Source organism: Epinephelus lanceolatus, chromosome 1, assembly GCF_041903045.1.
Source record: "Epinephelus lanceolatus isolate andai-2023 chromosome 1, ASM4190304v1, whole genome shotgun sequence".
NCBI lineage: Eukaryota > Metazoa > Chordata > Actinopteri > Perciformes > Serranidae > Epinephelus > Epinephelus lanceolatus.
In genome coordinates, this window is record NC_135734.1 from 42,321,655 (window position 1) to 42,344,698 (window position 23,044).

The window sequence follows — 23,044 nt, forward strand, 5'->3', positions numbered from 1 at the left end:
ATGCATCTAGGCAGGCATAAAATACAAGAATTAATCTTACAGTGCAGTTCAAATCAAAAGGGTTTGAATCATAAAAATTCCAGTGCAGTGTAAGAAATGAATACATATTTGATTTAATAAAAGGCAGCAGCAAAAAGATAAGTCTAAGAAGTGAGAGTTGGTGCAGACCTGCAGTTTTCTGGGTGTTTGTGCCAGATATGTGGTGCATTAAAACTAAACGCTGCTTCTCCATGTTTAGTCTCGACTCTGGGGACACAAAGCAGACGTGTCCTAGACAACCTGAGAGGTGTGGATGGTTCATAGTGGAGCAAAAGGTCAAAAATGTATTTGGGCACTAAACCATTTAGTGCTTTGTAAACCAGCAGAAAGAAGTAGAATGAGTCCCAAATTTAAAACAAAGTCCAACAAAATTATTTCCTCTCTCTTTTGTCTTTTAGTTAACGCCAGTCAATCCACGTAAAGGTTTCCTGAAACACATGGACTTTATACAAAGGTATATGTGTCCAAACATGAAGCTGGTCTTTACAGCCCTTGTTGTGAGGGTGACATTGCACTGGCAGTTTGGCATCCATCAATAGAATAAACAGAAAGACTTACATAGAAATAATGACCTGATAAACAGAGTGGAAATTAAGTTGGCAAAAGTTAGAGAGTTGGGAGCAGAGAGAGAGACAGTCTGTGAAAGAAGTAAAGAGGAAAAGAAGAAGGAGAATAAGGAGGGGAAAGTGTGCCAACTCCCCTCTGAGAATAGTCAGGTGCTGGTGGGGTTGAGGATGCTAATCACACTGAACTGTGACTGTGCTCTCGCCGCTTTCCCACACTCTGCCCATTGACACAGCTCCCAGCCGACAATAGACATGTGCCTTGTTAAATGCTAATTCATCCCCACACAAGCAGCTCTCGGCTCTCCCCTGAGGGTAACGTTTGTTGTTTAGACACTCTCTTCAATTAGGGGGACGAGAGCAGCAGGAATGATAAACACAAATATTTTGACTGGGAATGTAGGCTAACAACCAGTCAATTACATATACTTAATTAATTCATAATTACATAAAGCTTTAAATGACATATTTTAATAAGCAAGACATGAGCATTTAATAGATGCTTTATAACACACTGTGATGAGGTTATAAGCAAATAAAGGGACATTTTGAGTGTTTAGTAATGTGTAGTAATAGAGTGCCGCAGGAATGAGTCCTAAAACACAGAAATGAGTTAGCATTTAGCACTCCCAGATCTGTTGTATTGAAGTCAATGGGTTTTTTGAATTGTTTAGATGCCTGAAATAAGTCTGTGGTTACCACAAGCTTCAGAGTCTTCCACATTTTGTTCTATGACATAAAATATGTCAGTAAATACAAGTCATGCAACCATGGTGCAGTTCATTTATAGCCATTAGCGTTTTACTTCTCACGATTGCATTTGCTCTTCAGAAATCATAAAATTGATGTTAATTCATTAAGATTATTATGCTGAACTAAACATGCAAGAGTCATGAACTTTTTTTGCCAGAGCTTATTTTCTGTTTTTTGACAAAGGGGTCAGGGCGATGCTGACTTCTGAGTCGGACTACAGAAAAACATCATCCCTGCAGCACTTTAATGTCAGTGATTAAAACTTCTTCCAAGAGTGTAGGTTTTGTTTCAACATTGGGGGGAGACATATATGAAATGAAATCTCTCAGGAAATCTTAAGCATCAAATACTTGTGTTCTTACTGTATGTTGGTTCTTATGTGCTTTTGTATGTATGTTTTCCTTAATTTGCTTTGGTTTTATGGTGATGTCACTGCCGTGCTAACTGTGCTTGTGTGCTGTTGTCCTTGCTTATGTGCTTCTGTGTGTTTGTTTGTGGCTCTGTGTTTTGGTCTATGTTGTGTTTTATGTTTGTATAGTACGTTCTTAATGTTTTTGTTTTATATGGTTATGTCATTGTTTTATTAATAGTGATGTGCCTTGCTATGTGCCTTTGTCTATGGTTGTATGCTTGCTCTGTGCTTATGTGCGTTTCTATGGACATGGCATTGATCTGCTTTTATCTGTGCTTTTGTGTGCTATTTTAATGTCTTTTTCTTAAATACACATATGGCATTAACCTGCCAGGGACTACAGATGAAAATTAGCCTGTATGGCTAAATCTGGCACATTTACATGACTTAAGTGATCTTCATTTCTAGCGTTCTGGTGAAACTTTATGCATCAATTTGTGCCTTTTTGCATCAGTTTATGGTGGAAATGGTTTTAATTTAATGAAAATAAAAGTCCTCTTCTACTTTTTTGTGTTTATTCGGGGGGACAAATGCACATGCAATGCACAAAATCTGGTTTGACCTCTTCTACAAAGACAGATTTTACGTAATTACATCTATGTTTTACTATATTATCACTAAATTACTATGTCAAACACCAGCCCCCACTTTTATTTGCTTTTATCTGTGCTTATGTGTGTTATTTTAATGTCTTTTTCTTATATACACATGTACCATCAAGCTAAAGATGAAAATTAGCTTGTATGGCTAAATCTGGCACATTTAGGTGACTGAAGTGATCATGTTAATTGATGTGCACGGTTCCTTTCTGAATAAAATAAACAAACTTTATTCCTGGCATTCTGGTGAAATTTTATGCACCAATTTGTGCCCTTTTGTACCAGTTTATGGTGGAAATGGCTTTAATTTAATCAAAATAAAAGTCTACTTTCATGTATTTATTGGGAGGGACAAATTCACTAATTTCTAAATTTTGAGAGGGACATTTCCCCTGCTTCCTCCTAGGAATCTACACTCATGATTTCTTCTATAAAGACAGATTTTACATAATCACAACTTAATTTTTACTATATTATCACTAATGTCCAATGCCATACACCAGCCTTCACAAATAGGTGCCCACAGCAACAATTATAGTTGTTGACACCTCTGTGGTGATAATAATGTGGGAGATGAGTGTCATATTTTGTCTGAATGTCAGAATGTAAGCTTAATGACATACATACATTTGACGTTTTACAAGAAATAATGCCTTTAACAAAAAACTTTTTGCCAGTGCGTGGATGATGGAAGATATTAGTCTTTCTGGTAAAGTTACACTGTTGGCAGTGGCCGCACTTGTAGTTTTCAGGTATTTGCCAAAGTATTATTTAAACTGTCCATCTATCCTTAAATTAGTTTTGTTAGTACAATCAGATAAACCAAAAGTCATTTGTAAACTGGGTGCTTTTTTGTCTAAGTAACATTGGTTGTACTTTAGCCACGCCGTGTGCCACTGTTTTGTTATTGTATGTAATGTTTGTACTCCATACCATGTGATATAGTCATGAGTCAAATAAATGAAATGAAAGAAATGCATTAATAAAAACTTATACCTGCTAGATCTGTCATTGATCAACTATTTCTATACTGTTTAGAAATAGTAAATAAGGGGGTTCAAGTACTTCATCTTTCAAATCATCATTTCAAATGATTGAGGTGGAACATTTTTGGTGTGCAACATGATTTAAAATTCAAATATGCTGAAAAATCTATGAATAAATAACTAGAATACTGTAGTATTATAAAGATTTGATACCTGCACCATTGTATTTTAATCAAAATGTATTTGGAGAGTCCACCTACACATAGTTCATACAGTATTTGTAACATTTCAGCAGCTTATTATTTGAGATTCAACAATTCAGCTGGTTCACTTATCTAAAGAGTGTATGTGACAGTTGACTACATGTTCTCAGAATAATGGAGCTGAATCACTCAACCTATTCTGCATAGGTTGCAGACAATCCAAATAAAGTGTTAATTGAATATCTTTCAACAAACAACAGACCTCCTAAAGAATGTCTTTTTGTTTTTCAGATCATCTAAACATAATTAGATATCATCTAAATACACATGCTATCAGGTTTAGTGAGTAAAACATGTAAACATTTAAAATTCAGTAGTAAAGGCTCCCTCCTCCCTCCTCCCTCAGACGTCTTTGTCTGGACCGCCTCTATTGTCCCTCTGCGGCTCTGTGAGTGAGTTTTCTCTGCTTTCCCACACTCGCTCCATTCACTGCTCTGCAGAACAAAAGAAGTGTGTCTGGTTGCACATCACATTAATTATGGAGTCAGTTTACGCGTTTTTGTCTCGCTGCCTCTGAATGGAAATTCCTGTCATCAAGACTCGTCATTACCAGGCCTTTGTAAAATGTCTACCAGGAATGCAGACATGTTTAGGATTAATGAACATTCAAAAGATCTTTTTTTTCTGCCCCCTCCTTTAGATTCAGATTGTTCCTCTGCATTCCAGGCTGTTTATTCTGACGGGAAGGATAAATGGGTGTCTATTCCTGGATTGATCAGGTGCCTATGTGGTCCAGTTAGACTGTGGGTTTTAAGTTAAAGCTTTAGCTGTGATCAGACTTTATTTAAAACATGATTATCTTCATCTAACTATTGATAAGAAGACTTTTGTTTGAACACTTTATAAAGGCTTACACTGCAACCAGGATAACATATTTTCTTAAAGTTTAGTACGAGCATCACCTCAGCTGCAGATTCTGCAACATTACCATCTAGATTAAAAAGAAACCAAGCAACATTAATGCTTTTCATGCTTTAAATATCAGGTTTGCTTTATAGAAAACAGAAATATATGCATGTTTAGTGTTAGAGAATTTTAAATATGACATGATTTTGTCGCACTCTCCCACGTGTTTGTTGGGATGCTGAGTGTGTGCTCAGTCAAAGTCATTGATCCCAGCATCAGGCAGCAGATCTGCTCTCTCTACAGGGTCAACACTTTCCCAGATTCACACAGAGCTCTGTAAGTCTCTCTCCAGCACCCCCGCCCCCCCCCCCCCCCCCCCCCCCCCCCAAGTCCTCCACCTGTTCCCCTGAGATCTAACCATTGTCCCCCGGGGCAATAAAACCATTCAGTGAGTTGCATCCCTTATTGTGTGAGCAAGCTCTCTGATTGGCTGAGACTGTGAGAAACTCCAACTAGACCCAGACCCACACATTGATATGGAGATGTGGGACTATAAATAGGAGGGATGAAGCCAGCACAGATCAGATTCTCTCTACAGAGACCTCTACAGCACACAGATCCAGACATGGCACCTACAATCACTGCAGCAATGACCAATTCTCAGGAGCATCTCACTCTGACCCACAAGGTAAACTCAAGATTCAACAACATTTAAATTTTGTTATTTTGGAAGCTTGTCTTTGTTCATGCCACCACTTTACTCCAGAATTAGTTTATTAATGACTTTGTTCTTCTTCCTGCAGCTCAGAAAGCCTCTGGTGGAGAAGTTACGCAGAGAGCGAATCAACAGCAGCATTGAGCAGCTCAAGTCTCTCCTGGGTCCAGAGTTCCTCAAACAGCAGCCAGACTCCAAGCTAGAGAAAGCAGACATCCTGGAGATGACAGTTTGTTTCCTGAGACGACTGCAGCAGCAGCATCAAGCTGTGGACTCAGCAGCTGCTGGTCAGGGCTACTCCAGGTGTGTCCAAGAGGTGACACACTTCCTGTCCAAAGAGCAGGTGAAGACGCAGTCCCAGAGAAGACTGCTGAACCACTTCAACAAGCTGCAGTCTTCCTCTGATAACAACCTGACAGAGGCTGACTTCTCTCCTCTGAACTCCACAGTCCGGACCAGCATCTCCAAAGAGAAGAGTCCAGCTGACAGCACCGTCTGGAGGCCTTGGTAGACACCCAAGAACTGTACAAAAGTGAAGCTCTGATGTTGAATGAGCAGTTGTATGGTACTTCTTGTACTCTTGGACTTTCACTCTCGTCCTCATTTTTGCTGTCGTCTCATTTTGAAGAGTCATTGCATGTGTTACTGCAGTGTTTTTATTGCATTTTATAAAGGTCAGATTTGGTGTTTCTGTGATATTTGCAGACTTCAGGTTGGCTACTTTTTTGTATTTCAAAGGTAGTCACATACTTCTGATGTTACTCTGTGAGGTAAACATGATTATAATCCCAATGGAAATGTCTTTATATTATCAGTCACATTGACAATGATGTGTTTACTTTTGTCTCCATGTAGGAGACACAGTTAATCATGTTGAACATGTTGCAGATTTATATGTGATATTCACATACTCTGTTTACTGAAATGTCTTTTCTGATATATCTTTAAACATCTCTGCATTTTTAGCAGATGTATTTTGTATACACATTTAGACCAATGTGCTGCTTTATGACTCTGTGAGTGACAGCACGCATCCCTTCAGTGAAGGGCTTGTTGTTTGGAAAATGTCTCAAAGTGAATGTATCTCTTCAAGCCAAGTGATGCGCAATAAAACAATCAGAAAAACAAAACTTATATTTGTCGTCTCATTTTTATCAGCTACTTGTGTAAATGACAAACACTGTGAGAATACCCAACAAGCTCCTGAATTCTAGAAAGGAGTCATAAGTTTCTCAGGGAAACTTTGAGCTAGGAAGGGACAGAGACTTTTACCTCAGGGAGGAGGTGTGGTTGACCCTGTTGCCAGGTGTGATGCATTCTTTTAACAGGGGTGATTGGTTGTCACATACAGACCCTTCTGTGAGCCTGCAAGGTGTGGACGCCAAGTTAAAATGTTAACTACCCAACTTTAAAGCAGAAAAGAAACCTTTTTATAGCCTTGTGCCAAAAATGGTTTCGGTCTCTATTGGTAACTTCAACATTCATGACAACTGTGGGGGGTTGAAGTCTGTCACAAGTCACCAGTTAACATTTTCTTAAGGTCAGAGTTGTGCATATTTAATGGTGGGGCTGCTTGAGTGACAGGCTGTCTGCGAGGCGTCGCCACAGTCTGTGAGTCAGATCCACCCCCACTCCTCCACAGCTCACAGTGATCAAGCTGCTGATGGAAGGCTGAGACAGACCCAAGTCATCACTGCTGCACTGTTGCATTTTCCCAGCTGCAAAGTATGTTAGTGTTAGGATCACTTTATTGCTGGTGTTATATCGTTATTGTATTGGTATCGACCACAAACATTATCCCTGCATGATCTAATCTTGTATTTCTTTTACCCACTGTCATCCAGTGTTTGAAGAATATTGCTCCCACCTCTTTGTCCTTCTGCCATTTTCTCCTCTGCTTAAGAAACTGTGAAACACCTTAAAAGTCCTTTTCACCGTGGGAGCTCTTTACCAGGAGACATTTACCAGGATCTACTCTTAGAAGAAAACGTCAAAATTCTAAGAATAATCTTAGCAACTCTCTGTTGTAAGAAGCTTTGTGAATACGGTCCCAGATCTCAGAGATAGATCAAGCACCTGTCGTTTTGGCCTCTGACTAGATTAGTGCCCTTTTTACAAGACATTTCTTAAATTTTTTTGTTTTAATATAAATAGAAATTTGTGAGCGTACAAAAAAAGAAAAGTCTGTACATGCTTGTTTTACTTGAGCATCTGCCCTGCAAAATATCTGCACACAACACTGGGATGCAGGACACTGACTGAGCCATAAATGTCTCAGGAACACCACCTTTTAATAAAACCCACCACTCCTCATCTGGGCAAGGAGTGATAGTGAGGTTTCTGTTACACAGGGATTTCACATTTTTAAAAGATGTCACAAACTTATGATGCATAATGAGTCAGATAAGGTAGACAGTCAGAGAGCTGCTGGTTCAGCCTGTCAGCTGTGGGGTTCTTGTTTACACACATCACATGTACAACTTGTGTAATCACTTCTAATGTGTGTGCATTTTGATTTCTGGGGGTAACTTTCTTCAGGATTGCCAGAATTTGAGTATATATTTGCCTTTCGTAAAAACATTTCTTTTCTCTCTGTTATTAAAATGCAGCACTTGAAGTAGATGAACTTGATGTATTTGCATGGTTCTTGCACTTTTAAGAGTTGAACCCACATGGTTGAAAGGACTTATTGTAAGTTGGTTTGCGTAAAAGGATCAGCTAAATAAAGGTATTGTAAAAACATAAATGTGGTGTTGCATAATGCCAAACTAACATAATGTGTCTCAGTGAGGTGTTGGACCTCCAGGAGCCTCCACAGATTCACCCCGTCTTTGTAGCTATACTGGTGGGCTGAAACCACCTAGAAGATATCACCTCATGTGACGTTTTTACTAGTGACAGTGACAGTGGAAAGTTGATCAACTGGGCTGAGATCTGGTGAGTGCAGTTCACAGTGTTTTCAGTGACCTGTCTTTGCCAGTGATGCAGGCATCTGTATTCACTATGTTCATCTACTTTGTTGTCCAGGTTTGTCCTTTGATTTGTCACACACCTGTACATGTGTGGCGGTGACAGGTAACAATGGGTCTCTCATGCAGCCAGTGGTGGAGGAAGTATTCAGATCCTTTACCTAAATAAAAGTGCTAATACCACATTTTAAGAATACTCTGTCACAAGTAAAAGTCCTGCATTGAAAATGTTACTGAAGTAAAAGTATGTAAGTATAATCAGGAAAATGTACTTAGAGTATATAAAGTAAAAGTATTCAGTGCAGAAAAAATTACATTTTTACTGTAAATAAGACAAGATGAAAAGATTTGAATTCATTTAAAATTATTTATTTTCTTGATGTCTGCAAAAAACCAACAAAACAAATTTCAATCCACTTTGGATAAGTAAAAATAAAAAATGCAGAATAAAACAATATATGCATACATGGCATACACAAAACAATAAGAAATTCCTTTTCAGAAGAAAAGTTGGTGTTTAAGAACATGGTACCTTGAAACAAGGCAGTAAGACACTGTAAGCAAACTGCAATCACACAATATTAGCCTGTATTTCTTTACAGGAGGAACAGGTTAATATTGCTCTGTTTGGCTTTAAATTACAAGCAGATTTTTACTGCAGCTAATCAAAATACATTTAAAAAATTAAATTAAATCCTTTAAAACATTTTGGTCCCTAACCAGGTCGTGCATAGTTAAAAGACCCTTTTTATTTCCTGTGGTTTTGTTCAAACAAAAACCAGGAGATTCATAAATCCCACAAATAGCAGCACAACATGTTTTAACAAGTTCGCTCCGGAGTCGTCTTCTCTGTCAGTGACCTCTTCACCTTTGGCCCTGAATCCAATTTTCTTTCTTTCTTTCTTCCGTTGAAGCCAAAATAAAACCCTAAAATACAAAAGTAATGCGAACAATGCATTTCTCTACGATCAGCAGATCACCACACAGAGATGCAGCTGGCATCTCTAAGATCTGCAGTTTTTGGTGAGTCCCTAAAGTCCGCTCCTCATTGTCTTTAGAAGCACAGTGGAGCCAAGTCGTCCTCTTGATCAGGAAACAGACGCAAGATGTCCCTTGAGTACTTGGAGTAGCCGTTGTGTGTCAGCAGGGCTTTCCTCAGTGTGAGCAGGGACTTTGTTTTCTCCAGGAGGTCTGAAACAGGGATCCCGTTCTGCAGGTGCTCTCCGATCAGAGCCTTCAGCTTCTCCAAAGCGCTGCTGCATTTCTTCTCCAGCATGTGGAGTTTACACCTGAGAGAAGTAAAGTCAGTTTAGTAAAAGGAACTTAATGAAATGAAGATGTTTAACAGATGAACAACAATCTAAGTGAGAGTGAGAGGAAATGTGGCCCTGGCTTACCTGAAGAGCTGCTCCTTCACGGTGTCCTGAAGAGCGAGGTCTGCGTAGAGAGACATTTTCAGGTTTGCTTCTTGTGGTGGGAAGTTGCTCAAGAAGGTTCGGAGGAAGTCTGTGTTGTCATCTGCGTCTGCTGCTCTGCATTTATGGGGTCCATCCTGCGCTCGCTCTGCTCTTTCAGCCAATCAGGAGGCTCGGAGCTCAGGACAATGGAGTGAATTTAATGCCTGTCACAGAGAACAGGTGGGATGCTTTATCTTTATGCCATACATCAGGGAGGTCAGTGGGAAAATGGTTTTCCTGAGGTGGACACGGGAAGATTTAGTTTTTGGGAGGCACAGGCCTGGACACTGATTATAATTTGACTTGGTAAAGATCCTTTAATATCACTGATCGAGGGATGTGAAATAAAAATAAACAAAATATTACATTTTTCCAGTATAACTGAACATTATAATGGCACCAGAAATACTCTCAGGCCACAAAAATCAGACACATGATGGACAAAAATCCTGTCTTGTGTTAAAATGTATTAACTGTTTATTTAACTTGACATAAAACTTTGAATAAACTCTGCAAATCAAACATTTATTAAGCCCCAAACCATAAAACTAAACACATCCTTTAAAAAAACTATATATATAAAAGTTGTATAATGTTTTAAAGAGACATTTTCTGTGTCTCAGCAGTGGGTTACAGCTAAAGCAGATGGTGTGTCTGTGAAGTGGCTTTCTGCCTGAGAACAGTCCCGAAGCTTTGTGAGAACAGACACACTTCTATTGTGCGTGCAGCTGAGCAGCCTGCATTCACAAGTGTGGGAAGCCGTGTGTCGCCGTGGCTCCAAGCTCTGCAGAGAGAGGAGGGCGTGTGACTGGGGCACGCTCGGCCTTGTGCAGGGAGCTGTGGGAGCTCAGAGGAGGGGAGCTGGGAAACCTGAGCCCCTCTACACACCAGACAGCAGATACACACAAAGACAGATGGAGGGGAGATAAGCAGGAAGGTAAACCCACCTGAATGTGATTACAGGTTACAGATGTTTTAGTGTGCTCGCAAAGAATAATGAACAAAAACAGCATTTTATAACATATTTACTACAGACAGGAAACAAAATGTATACCCCTCTCTGGATCCTGTGTGGATTAAAGGATTAAAGGTCCAGTGTGGAGGATTTAAGGGGATATGTTGGCAGAAATGGAATATTATATAACAAATATGTTTTCTCTATAATCACCTGAAAATGGGGATAACTGTGTTTTGTACCTTAGATTGAGCCATTTATTTCTGCATAGGGAGCAGTTCCTCATTTATGGAATTTTGGAGAGGAAGAGACCTCTGCGGATAATTCAGATCCCGGTAAAATCCTCTTCAGCATCTGGGGCTGGTTGCACAGAACACCTTAAGTAAAGATTTTCCTTAAAGTTTATGTTAACGCTTTCTTCAAATAAAATCAGTTGCACAAACACATCCTCTCCTTTAGGTTTCCTCAAAATGTTCACTTATGTATGTAAGGTTTTCTCCTTATCTTGGGGACTTAGGGAATCCCTTAAAGTTTGTTAAACCAATGGTTCCCAACTGGTCAAACCACAGGGTCCAGATTTCTTCTTAGACATTAGTTCAAGGTCCACACAGTTTAATATATTCAGCGTCATACTTGTACTTGGCCATATCGTTGAGTTAACTTGCTGTCTCTGTCAAGTAGCTGTCTGTTAGTCACTCACTTTACAGCAGGGAACAGCACTTAAAAAAAAGAGCTCTGTGCCAGAAATTCACCATACTTAAAAAGAAAATGTGTGTTTTTTACAAACTTGACGCATTTGCAAGTCACTTGAGGTCTATTCAGAATAAACTCGCAACCCACTTTTGGACCACGATCTAAAAGTTGGGAACCACTGAGTTAAACCATTGCACAAAAGACTTAAGGCATCACAAGTTTGATCGCAAGCAAAAATAAATGGTTATCATGGAAACTGTAGTGTTTTACCACTGTAAAATCTTTCAATGCAGTAAATGCCTTAACATTTTTACTTAGCGAAGGAGACCATCTCAGGGAATTCTGTGCAACACCCTTAAGTAAGTCCCTCAGCCTAAGAGTCTTAAGTGTCAAATTAAAGGAGAAAACCTAAGGTGTTTTGTGTAACTTCATCTTGAGTTATTAGAGAGTAAAGGTCAGCACATATTAGCAGGTGTTGGCATGCAGCCTGTTTGCAACCAGCTGAACACTGCCACGCTGATTTGAAACTTAAAACTGCTTTATTCAGTGTTTTTACAGGTTTTAATCACCTTGTTTTGGAGAGGAAGAGACTTCTGAGGATAACTTGGCTCACGGTGAAAACCTCCTGAACAATGAACACTGGAAGAGTCCTAACTGGGAGTTCATACTTAAAGAAGTTTAGTTGTATCTGCAACTAAATCCTGCACACTCCTCCTTTAAGATAAGGTAAAAAAAAAAAAGATGCCAATCAATGATTATATTTAGCAAAAATGCCTGGAAAAACAAAAATCTTACTAATAACAGCTTTAAATGATAATTAATAATCTGAGGTGAAGAGAATTCTGGCAGGAACTGCAAAGACATCACTGTCTCTCACGCAATTCATCACAATTCAACAAGACTTCAGTTTCATAGAATCTGCTGAGATTGTATTTATTTATTTACCTTATGGTTCTGTCAGTCAATCAAATGCACTTTTCTAATAGTAAACTTTTTAAGATGACCTGTACCGCCTAAACATACCATCAACTCTGAGCCACACCAACATAAAACATACTTTAGTGGGTGTATTTTGATGGAGGTCTACAAGCACACCCCAACACCAAGGTTATTATAGTCAAACAAAACTAAACTAAAAACTAAGATGCAGTGTGAAAAAAAAAAACGTTTTAGTTAATCATATAAGTAGATGGTGGGCTGGCAGCTGTTATCATTAAGGAATGTTTTGTAATGGGACCAATATGTAACCGCAAACAGTGAGATATGTGCCATGTGAAAAATGTAACTCTAATGTAACTTCTATTTTTAAACCATGAAATGGGAGCATAGCTGAGAAAGATTGTTGCAAGACAAAACAACATGAGAACACAAAAAGTGTAAGTGGCATATTTGTTTATTTGGAATGGCTCAATGAGCCACATCAAGTATGCAAAGCTCTGATTAGAGATGATGATACATCACAACAATAACTGTTCTCAAAGACACACTGTACTCAGAGAGAGTAAAGGAACAACTGTCTTTATAAAAGACAAACAAGTTTGAGAAGAAGCTACAGACAGCATCGTTTTTTTTTAAACAAAAACAATAATTTGCTCTATATAAACAAAAGCAAATGATAAAAACTGACCTTAAAACAGATCAGAATGTTTTCATCACAGTGTGATAAAAGCAGGTTTATAACTGCTAAATACATGAATGTCCATCAAAGAAAACACGACAGTCACTGGAAAACTGTGACAGTGTGACATTAAACAAACCTTTTAGAATAAAAGGATAAACACTTGGATCTTACAACAGATCAGTTTTGAGTAATCACACAGATTAAAGTCACTGCTGACAATATGTCCATAAAAAGGACTGTTTAAGTTTCTAATCGGAATGATTAATAACAACCAAAAGATGACAAATGCAACCATACCACTGTATAAAACCAATACATGAAGTACAGTGAGATATAATCATAATAATTGCTGATGCAATCAGATTTGGTTCATGCAACATGCATGATAAGAAGTTCTCTTTCTTAATTTGAAAGATATTGTTGTTGTCATTTCCTCAGGAAAACACACAAAATAAAACCTTCTGTACAAACAGAAGAACAAGTTCATAGAATTCAGAAGAATTCATTTCCAGTAATCTTTGACCAGTATGGTCATCTGAGTTTGTCTGGTAGTAACTCCAGTCTGTAGGTGTCTACCACGGCCTCCAGAGGGCGCTGTTGACTGGACTCTGTTCTTTGGTGATGCTGGTCTGGACTGTGGAGCTCAGAGGAGAGAAGTCAGCCTCTGTCAGGTTGTTATCAGAGGAAGACTGCAGCTTGTTGAAGTGGTTCAGCAGTCTTCTCTGCTGTTGATGCTGCTGCTGCAGCTGTGTCAGGACACAAACTGTCATCTCCAGGATGTCTGCTTTCTCCAGCTTGGAGTCTGGCTGCTGTTTGAGGAACTCTGGACCCAGGAGAGACTTGAGCTGCTCAATGCTGCTGTTGATTCGCTCTCTGCGTAACTTCTCCACCAGAGGCTTTCTGAGCTGCAGGAAGAACAACAAAGTCATTAATTAACTTATTCTGGAGTAAATGTTTGCATGAAATAAAACAACCACTCATTGACAGTATTTAAATGTTGTTGGATGTTGAGTTTACCTTGTGGGTCAGAGTGAGATGCTCCTGAGAATTGGTCATTGCTGCAGTGATTGTAGGTGCCATGTCTGGATCTGTGTGCTGTAGAGGTCTCTGTAGAGAGAATCTGATCTGTGCTGGCTTCATCCCTCCTATTTATAGTCCCACATCTCCATATCAATGTGCGGGTCCTGGTTTCACTGGACTTTCTCACACTCTCAACCAATCAGAGAGCTTGGTCAGACAATAAAGGATGCAGCACACTTAACGCTGTTATCGCCCCGGGGGACAATGGTTAGATCTCAGGGGAACAGGTGGAGGACTGGGGGGGTGATGGAGAGAGACTCACAGAGCTCTGTGTGAATCTGGGAAAGTGTTGACCCTGTAGAGAGAGCAGATCTGCTGCCTGATGCTGGGATCAATGACTCTGACTGAGCACACGCTCATCATCACATCACACATGTGAAGGAATAACATGTATGATAGAAAATAAATATACAAACTAGGTGATTTTGTTTTGTTTTGTCTGTTTTTTAAATTGTTTTTATTGAGCTACAACCTAAAATGAAGCAGGTGGATTTTTCTACAGTATCTTGACTTGTTGATTTAATTAGATATTTAATTTAATTTTTAATTTGATTCATTTTTCTAATATATTATTTAATCAAAAAGGCACCATTTTGTAAAACATTAGCCTAGAAGTGTGATGCCCATTCATGGCACTTGAATTAAACTTAGTAACACAATAATCATGCAGCTGTCCAGGTGTAGTCGAGTCTTTTGACACGTGCCTTGTAGTCGGTGTGAGGAACAAGCTGAGCTCGGTTTCCCACACTTACTCCCTGTATGGTGTGGTCAATGAACCACAAAGGGACTTCAGTGACAGATGCTGGCTGTGTGTTGTTATAGAAACACAGTCTGACATCATCAGCCATCTGGAGGGAAAGAATACCATTGGCTGGCTCTGACAGTTTGAGAAATTTCAAATTTTGCAGAAAAATCTATTGTAAAGTATCACCAAAAGTATTAATCATTTCATATTTTCAGTTTCCTGTCATTATCAAACATTGTGAACCTCCAGTAATAATCACACTTCATAACTGACCATCAACTGGATCAAAGTTTCAGCTCTACACATGAGGGCGGGAGGTTTCCTGGGGGGGCAGCTGTTTCCTGAAGTGTGCCAAATCCCTTTGGGGAATGACTTGGCTGCTGGTGGAATGAATGTCATTCACACTGAAGTCTTCCCTCCAGAGCTTTCCCACACTCTGTCCATTAGCAGAAAAAATAGACATGTGCCCCTCTACAAATGAACCTTTTGAGGATCCTGTGCAGAGGCAGTGTGCGCCACAAAGGGTAAAGTGGGGCCTCCACAAACAATAACCACTAAAGTGGAAAATGGGTACTTAAACAATATGTGAAAATTAAAATAATTATCTTACTTTTAACACATGTAATTAAGTAATATTGTTAAATGTTAAAATCTCATGTTTTTGTAGGAGGCTACTGGGTCAGAACATCAAGGTGGAGTATCTGAGTTGTCATTTTGTTCACTCTGGTCATAATTTATGTGACAGGAAGTGGATACATGCTATCAGGTGTATGCTGCTCATTGCAATGGTAAAAATGAATACATTTTGGGAAAGACCACTGCACTCAAACCTCTGGGTGCTTTGTCCAAAAAGAGTCCTTAAATGAATAAAAAAAAAATGGGGATCGTACACCTCCAGAATGCAGAAAAGTTCATTTATTTTGTCATCAATAAACTACCTGCAGCTGTTCTGATTAATGAACGGTGAAACACACCTGATGCACTCAGTGACAGCATGCCAGTGATTGGTTATTAGACACACCTGCACTGCAGGCTTGTAATCAGAGGCACAGTGAACATGAACTCACACACTGAGGAAGGCCGGACGGCCGAAAGCGCTCTGTGTTGAGCTTTTTTGACAAAATAAATTAACTTTTCAGCATTCTGGAGGTGTGCGATCCCCATTTTTTTGATTCATTTAATGGTAAAAATGAATACATTTTAATGGTTTATGGACACAGATTCATTAATTAATTCATTTGTAAGTTCTTCATTGATGATTACAGAGGTGATAAATAAATTATGCATCAAAGAAGAAGAAGTGGACTCTTTGTTTCACCTGATGAGCAGCGGTTGGTTAAGTCAGGCCAGACTGTCAATCAGTAAGTTCCCTGTCTATACAGCCCTCAGTGGCTTTAAGTTTAGGCTTAGCTGCTATAAAAAATTCTTTTTTAATCATTTATCTTTGAATGCATATTCCCATGGAGGTAGTCTGAATCACTTGCAAAGGCCCCCTCTCTCTATGGGCCCTTCCACCCCAGGGACCCCAGTGCAATTGCACTGCCTGCACTGCCAACATTTAGGCCCCTGGTTCCACATCTCTGGGACTTGACTGTTGCCAAGCAACACTTAAAGATTCCTGCACACTATCATGTTGTTCCCTTTTGTGGCATATGTGTGATGCAGATGAGTTAACAGGTTGTGTCATCTTCTGATGTCATATAGCCTAAGTGTACCTGGAGATTAACAGTGAAGTGTCCAGGCTTCTTTCTGTCCCCTCAGCCTTTTCTGACCACAATTCATTATTTAACTCAATTATATTTGTGGCACTATGTTCCTCTGGTGTAAAGTTCGTTACCACTACCCTTAGTGTAGCTAACGGTTAGCTTAACATCTGTAAGCGGAGTGATACATACAGAGTTAAAAGTCCCAATGCTGTACATCAACACTGGAATGCCTCTCGTCCAATCAGATTGCTTGGCCGGAACTAACTTGTATAAAAATGTTCAAACTGTTACCGTTAATGGGTTTTTAAAAATTAAGATGGCCAATTAAGGCGAGAAATAACGCCAAAAAATGTTCCTTTTAACTTTTAAAAGTTGACACAAGTTGTAGGACGGACGGATGGTATAGCGTCTGAGGAAATATCAGAAGACGAGGCTAATGTAGAAAGTAAAGTAATTTAGCATAGCGGCAGGTAAGCTAACAACTCCAAAACTCAACGGCTAACGGCTAACATTGGTCCTGTGTTGTGTCATTGCGACACATCCATACCCAAATACTGGGTCTTCCGCCGTCTGTTGGGACTCCTGCCACTATGCGGATGCTTTTTGCACCAAACAAACCAAAGCAATTATGTCTAAAACTTACTTTGTGTGTTCATACAAAAGGCAGAAGAACAGACCCAGTCGAGCTCAGAACCATTTCAACCGTTAACGTTAATAGATTTAACGAACAGTTTCAGTGAACATTGATGGACCTAACTGAAGACGGTCCGAAAATGCACAGTGACTGTTATAGCTGTCATTTCAACAGAAACCAAACTTAAAGTAACAACAGTGACTGAAAGGATATTATCCTCATGACTGTTCACCACAGACCCTCCTCTCTTCAAGTTTCTGGTGAGTAAGTTAACTGTAAGCTAACGCTAAAGCCTTATGGTCTACAATTAGCACTGTCCTCCTCTGGTGCTAGTGTAAACTGTTGCTGTCCATGGTGTTGAATAATGGATGTAGTATACGCTGCTTGTAAAACCCATAATGTCACCATCTCCTCCACCTCCCTGTGCATGTGTGTAACAATCCTGTGTTGTATTCAGTTAGCTTTAAATCAAAGATAGTGGTGTAGTAAGAAGAACTGTCAGAAGTTGGACTTGCTGTTAATAGATACTAAATGGGCAAATTCATTTTTGTCCTCTCTGCTCCATATTGAATCCTCCATTTTAATGTCCATGTTTCCGACATTTTGTTGATTGACTTTGCAAACAAATGTTTACTTTTTTCTTTCAGTAGGCTAATCATGATTAAGTAAAATTTCTGATTCAAAGTTTCTACTAAAATGAACTAAGTGATTATTTTAGCCTGCTTGATGTAATTTTAGGTTTTAATGTATTGTGTGAGGTTATTTTTGTTCAAAAACAACTGTTGTCATAAATGAATATGGCCTATAATGAGAAAAGCATTGGTGTTTGATTTAATTGGGTAAATTCTTGGTTCTCAATGTTGTTTATGGCCAAATTTAGTAGTCTTGACATTTCTCTGTGTGAAACAGCCTTATCAAGTGAAACTTGTGGAGTAGTTGGTTTCAGCTGTTTACTGCTCAAAGCTGGAGCGTTGTAATCAGGGACGTTGCATCAAATTTTGGGCCCTATGCATGAGCAGTCTCTGTCGGCCCCCTGCCCTTCCTGTCTTGATCCATGTCTCTCTCACACATCTTTTGAATTTTGTTCTTTGGGACCCCTATCTCCCTTTCTTGGGAGACATGACAGTCTGTGTTGGTGTTCCAGCAGCGTTAGTTGTAGGGTCCAAAATTAACACCTGCCACATGCCAAATGCGAGTAAATTTTCCGTTTGGCAACTAAATCCGTCACACTGGTGGATAAATGTTTGTACCAAAATTGTCATGTAATTTAAAAAAACTGTACTGAGAGTCTCTGCTGCATTTTGGTATCATTTAGGTGCGCACTGCTTTACTGCTCCTGAGCTGCTCCTGTTCGTGACACTGACCATCTTGAGTGCTCCTAGTCTTGTGGCACTGTTTACACTACAGGAAATAAGCCGATCTGCTAAAATGTCACTTGCTGCCGTGCCGGTCTACTGCCAACTAGCATTGCGCCCATACTAATGAAGGCAATGAAATAATAACATTGAGGCCCTGTAGTCTGAACCAAGGCAGCAAACACTTTATTACTCCAATTGGCTCCACTTTTTTTTCCACAATAAAAGCCCTTGAAATATACACGGCATCACTGCTTACCAGGGTTTGACGAAAACTTTTTTTTGTACCTGCCACTGTGTCTGGTGGACAGCAAAATCTCCCAGTCCCTCAGTGGATCACCATTATTTTTTGGCTGCTGAGTGAAGCTAATCTAGCAGCAGGCGCCGACTAAAGCATTTTGTGCCTTTTAAAGGGGTGAGAGAGGATTTAGAGAGCTTCCAATATTTTTTAGATATAAAAAATCAGTCTATAAACCATTTATTCAGCCAGCTTTAATTAAGTTATGGCACAAATAACTTAGAAATAAAAAAACTGCAAACAAAATTAAACTTTTTTGTGCCACGCTTATGGAGGGCCGTGGGTAATCAGTCCCAGTCTCCCTCAGCTCCCACTACAACAATTCTGGTTGGAATTCTGAGAAACATAACATTTGGTGAAATTAACCCAATTTTCAATTTAATTAAATGTTACATTGTATAACTGAGAGAAACCTTTTCAAACACTGCTAAAAATTTGGGCTCTCGCTGGATGGAATTACAATAGTTTAAAAACGTGTTGAAGCTGATATATATCAGAGGAACAGTTATAACCAACAGCAAATATTCAAAACAAGTTTCAGCCTGAGAAGCCAGGGTCTCTTTAATCTCTGTCCCCTCAGGGCAAAGGTCTTTATCTATTGTCCCTCAGGCCTCTGTGAGTGAGTTTCCTCTGGTTTCCCACACTCTGTCCTTTCACTGCTTTTATTGGAGGAACAATAGAAGTGTGCCTCATTATGCATCTCATCAGATATAATGCCTGACCTCTTTAAAGTGAGAGATGGTTAACATAACATTTTCACATTAAAATATCTGAAACAGTAAGTTATACAAAATAATGATGTAGCAAAACTGTCTTTGAAATGTAGATTTTGTCATTTGGTTTGATGATTTCACTTACTCAATAATGATAGAGTGAGATAACACTGATTCCTTAATTGAACCACATTCCAATGCTTAGTTTAACACTGAACAGCCAAGTTATGGGTAAACAATAAGTGTGTGGGCTGAGTTTTATCTTGATTTGTCAATCAAAGGTAGAACCAATGATGGAGCCCTCTGTCAATTATTTTTGGATAAAAATAAAGGATGAAAGTCTAATTTTCATCATCATAAAAAGACACAACAACATGAGCAATATTTTCAGCTGGCAGTGTGTTTTTTTATTCAACATGGCACAATGAGCCATATAAAGCATGAAAGCTCCAACTAGAGGTGATGATACATCACAACAACAGTACTCAGAGAGAGTAAAGGAACAACTGTCTTTATAAAAGACAAACACAATATTGGAGGACACAGTCCACATCATACTTTTGAGATTTTTACCTCAAATGGATAAAAACATTTACTTTTAGTCAACAAAAGACAAAATATTAAAAACTGACCTTACAACAGGTCACATTGTTCTTAATAACCACTAAACTGGTTTGATAATCAACATGTAAAAAAAATGACATGGTCACTGGCAAACTGTGACAGTGAGACATTAAAAAAAATGTTTTCAGTAAAATGAAATGAATAAATAAATGAATAAACATGTTGATCTTACAACAGATCATTTTTCAGTAATCACATAAAGTGAGGGAATGTTCATTACAATTCAGATAATCAGTACCTATCAAGAGGTAATACATTTTTCCATGCACTATATTGTACCAAAACATGATGTGCAGTGAGACATAAAAGTATCACAGAAAAATTGTGACACTAATCAAATCTTTTAGCATAAAAGGATAAACAATTGGATCTAAAAACAGATTTGTTATAAGTAATCAGAAAGATCAAAGGCTATCATGACAGTATGTCAAAATAAGAGTTTTAAAGTTTTTTGATCACTATGATCAATAACAAAATGTTAAAATAGCATTATATACTACCAATACAAGAAGTACAGTGATGTATAATGACAGTAATTGCTGATGCAATCAGATTTGGTTCATGCAACATGCATGACAAGACGTTCTCTTTCTTAATGAAAGATATTGTTGCTGTCATTTCCTCAGGAAAACACACAAAATAAAACCTTCTGTACAAACAGAAGAACAAGTTCATCAAATGTCAGAATTCAGAAGAATTCATTTCCAGTAATCTTTGACCAATATGGTCATCTGAGTTTGTCTGGTAGTAACTCCAGTCTGTAGGTGTCTACCACGGCCTCCAGAGGGCGCTGTTGACTGGACTCTGTTGTTTGGTGATGCTGGTCTGGACTGTGGAGCTCAGAGGAGAGAAGTCAGCCTCTGTCAGGTTGTTATCAGAGGAAGACTGCAGCTTGTTGAAGTGGTTCAGCAGTCTTCTCTGCTGTTGATGCTGCTGCTGCAGCTGTGTCAGGACACAAACTGTCATCTCCAGGATGTCTGCCTTCTCCGGCTTGGAGTCTGGCTGCTGTTTGAGGAACTCTGGACCCAGGAGAGACTTGAGCTGCTCAATGCTGCTGTTGATTCGCTCTCTGCGTAACTTCTCCACCAGAGGCTTTCTGAGCTGCAGGAAGAACAACAAAGTCATTAATAAACTTATTCTGGAGTAAATGTTTGCATGAAATAAAACAACCACTCATTGACAGTATTTAAATGTTGTTGGATGTTGAGTTTACCTTGTGGGTCAGAGTGAGATGCTCCTGAGAATTGGTCATTGCTGCAGTGATTGTAGGTGCCATGTCTGGATCTGTGTGCTGTAGAGGTCTCTGTAGAGAGAATCTGATCTGTGCTGGCTTCATCCCTCCTATTTATAGTCCCACATCTCCATATCAATGTGTGGGTCCTGGTTTCACTGGACTTTCTCACAGTCTCAGCCAATCAGAGAGCTCAGTGACACAATAAGACATGTGGAGCGGCAACGCGCTGAATGCTGTGATATTGCTCCAGGGACAATGGTTAGATATCAGGGGAACAGGTGGAGGACTGGGGGGTGATGGAGAGAGACTCACAGAGCTCTGTGTGAATCTGGGAAAGTGTTGACCCTGTAGAGAGAGCAGATCTGCTGCCTGATGCTGGGATCAATGACTTTGACTGAGCACACGCTCATCATCACATCACACACGTGGGAGACAGACAATGAATTCCATCTTGGTTAAAAAGTACTGTAAACTTGTAACATGTAACTAACAAACAATCAATGGAAATAGATGTTTGTGTTAATAATTTGTGTGCCAATCCCTGAAATCCAGCAGGTGCATCAGGTTTGTCCTTGATTACTCTCTAACAATTTTCATCTAATATGATTTGACTTGTTAAATATTTAAAAGACCTACCACATTTTTTTGACATTCAGTTCTTTTATGTATTAAGAAGACTGTTAAAATAGGTATTTGTGTTAAAATGCTTGTGTTGTGCCACAACCTAAAATGTTTTTCATTTCATTTATCCCCATTTTTTCCCCTAATAAATGCTGTGACAATTTTCTTTTATTAAAATTTAACTGTCTGAAGTGTCTGGAAATATTTAGATTATTTTATTTAAGAAAGTCTGTTTTAATGCAGTAATAAGACTGTGATGATCACAATGTGTTTAAAAGCTTGAGAACAACATTCACTCTGCTGTCCAGATGTTTCAGTCTTCTGACTTGTGTGTTGTGGTCAGTGTGGGTAGGAAGTTGGTCTCAGTTTCCCACACTGACTCCTTGAATGCTGTGGTCAATGAACGACAAAAGGACTTTGAATGGAGCCTTTGTGACTGATACTGGACGTGTGTTGTAGTAGAAACAGAGCCTGACGTCACCAACCATCTGGAGGGAAAGAACACCATTGGCTGACTGGGACAGTTTATAAAGTTTGAAATTCTGATAAAGAATTTATATTAATGGGGCAGCTAAATTTATTTGGCAAATCATTATATGAACTCCATAATTATGACACATTGTCCATTCAGTCAAACTTGTGTACATATTTTTTTCTTTTAATCAGGGGCTGGATCAAGTTCTCAGCTCTATAGATGAGGGTGGGAGGTTGAGGCAGCTGTTTCCTGAAGTGTGCCAAATCCCTTTAGAGAATAATCTGCTGCTGGAGGGTTTCGATGATAATCACGCTAAGGTCTGATCAGAGTTTTCCCACACTCTGTCCAGTACAAGAACGTAACGTGTGTCTAAATCCAAATGAACCTTTTTATTGTTTTTATTTGTTTTTAACACACGTTGCTATTACATTTTTCCTTTCAGTTTTCTTCTTTTCCCATCTCTCTCTCTCTCTCTCTCTCTCTCTCTCTTTTTTTTGTACCAGTTTACAACTCATGAACTTTTCCTTTCACTCTATATATGAAGTCAATATTGGTTGGGTTGGAAACCGATATGTTGATATAACCAATATACACTGAGGTCAACGTGTGATATTTGGCTGTAGTTGTATTCTGTCAGCAAAATTCTGACCTGTGTGGTTTAGATACTGAAAAATGTTTCATTCCTCAG

The 23,044-nt window shown here is 39.0% G+C and overlaps 3 protein-coding genes and 1 long non-coding RNA gene across 4 annotated transcripts; 1 reads left to right on the forward strand and 3 right to left on the reverse strand.

The window, feature by feature from the left end:
• Positions 1-5,013: 5,013 nt before the first annotated feature.
• Positions 5,014-6,306, forward strand: LOC117256743 (transcription factor HES-5-like). The gene is made up of 2 exons (XM_033626360.2): positions 5,014-5,149; positions 5,265-6,306. The coding sequence occupies exons 1-2, from the start codon at positions 5,027-5,029 to the stop codon at positions 5,685-5,687; spliced, it is 546 nt and encodes a 181-aa protein (XP_033482251.2). The 5' UTR covers positions 5,014-5,026; the 3' UTR covers positions 5,688-6,306.
• Positions 6,307-8,498: 2,192 nt separating this feature from the next.
• LOC144464681 (uncharacterized) lies at positions 8,499-9,644 on the reverse strand. Its single transcript, XR_013492343.1, has 2 exons — positions 9,543-9,644; positions 8,499-9,434 (listed from the first exon to the last, which is right to left on the reverse strand). It is a non-coding gene; the product is annotated as an uncharacterized LOC144464681 (long non-coding RNA).
• Positions 9,645-13,314: 3,670 nt separating this feature from the next.
• LOC117256746 (transcription factor HES-5-like) lies at positions 13,315-14,001 on the reverse strand. The gene is made up of 2 exons (XM_033626364.2): positions 13,889-14,001; positions 13,315-13,776 (listed from the first exon to the last, which is right to left on the reverse strand). Exons 1-2 carry the CDS (start codon positions 13,949-13,951, stop codon positions 13,444-13,446), a joined length of 396 nt encoding a protein of 131 aa, XP_033482255.2. The 5' UTR covers positions 13,952-14,001; the 3' UTR covers positions 13,315-13,443.
• Positions 14,002-19,784: 5,783 nt separating this feature from the next.
• LOC144464265 (uncharacterized) lies at positions 19,785-21,377 on the reverse strand. The gene is made up of 2 exons (XM_078170656.1): positions 21,240-21,377; positions 19,785-21,127 (listed from the first exon to the last, which is right to left on the reverse strand). Exons 1-2 carry the CDS (start codon positions 21,360-21,362, stop codon positions 20,795-20,797), a joined length of 456 nt encoding a protein of 151 aa, XP_078026782.1. The 5' UTR covers positions 21,363-21,377; the 3' UTR covers positions 19,785-20,794.
• Positions 21,378-23,044: the final 1,667 nt, after the last annotated feature.

Coding starts and splice junctions, on each gene's coding strand:
- LOC117256746 (XM_033626364.2), bottom strand. CDS start 13,951: ATGGCACCTACAATCACTGCAGCAATGACCAATTCTCAGGAGCATCTC. Junction 13,777..13,888: donor ATCTCACTCTGACCCACAAG/GTAAACTCAACA, acceptor TTCTTCCTGCAG/CTCAGAAAGCCTCTGGTGGA.
- LOC144464265 (XM_078170656.1), bottom strand. CDS start 21,362: ATGAAGCCAGCACAGATCAGATTCTCTCTACAGAGACCTCTACAGCAC. Junction 21,128..21,239: donor ATCTCACTCTGACCCACAAG/GTAAACTCAACA, acceptor TTCTTCCTGCAG/CTCAGAAAGCCTCTGGTGGA.
- LOC117256743 (XM_033626360.2), top strand. CDS start 5,027: ATGAAGCCAGCACAGATCAGATTCTCTCTACAGAGACCTCTACAGCAC. Junction 5,150..5,264: donor ATCTCACTCTGACCCACAAG/GTAAACTCAAGA, acceptor TTCTTCCTGCAG/CTCAGAAAGCCTCTGGTGGA.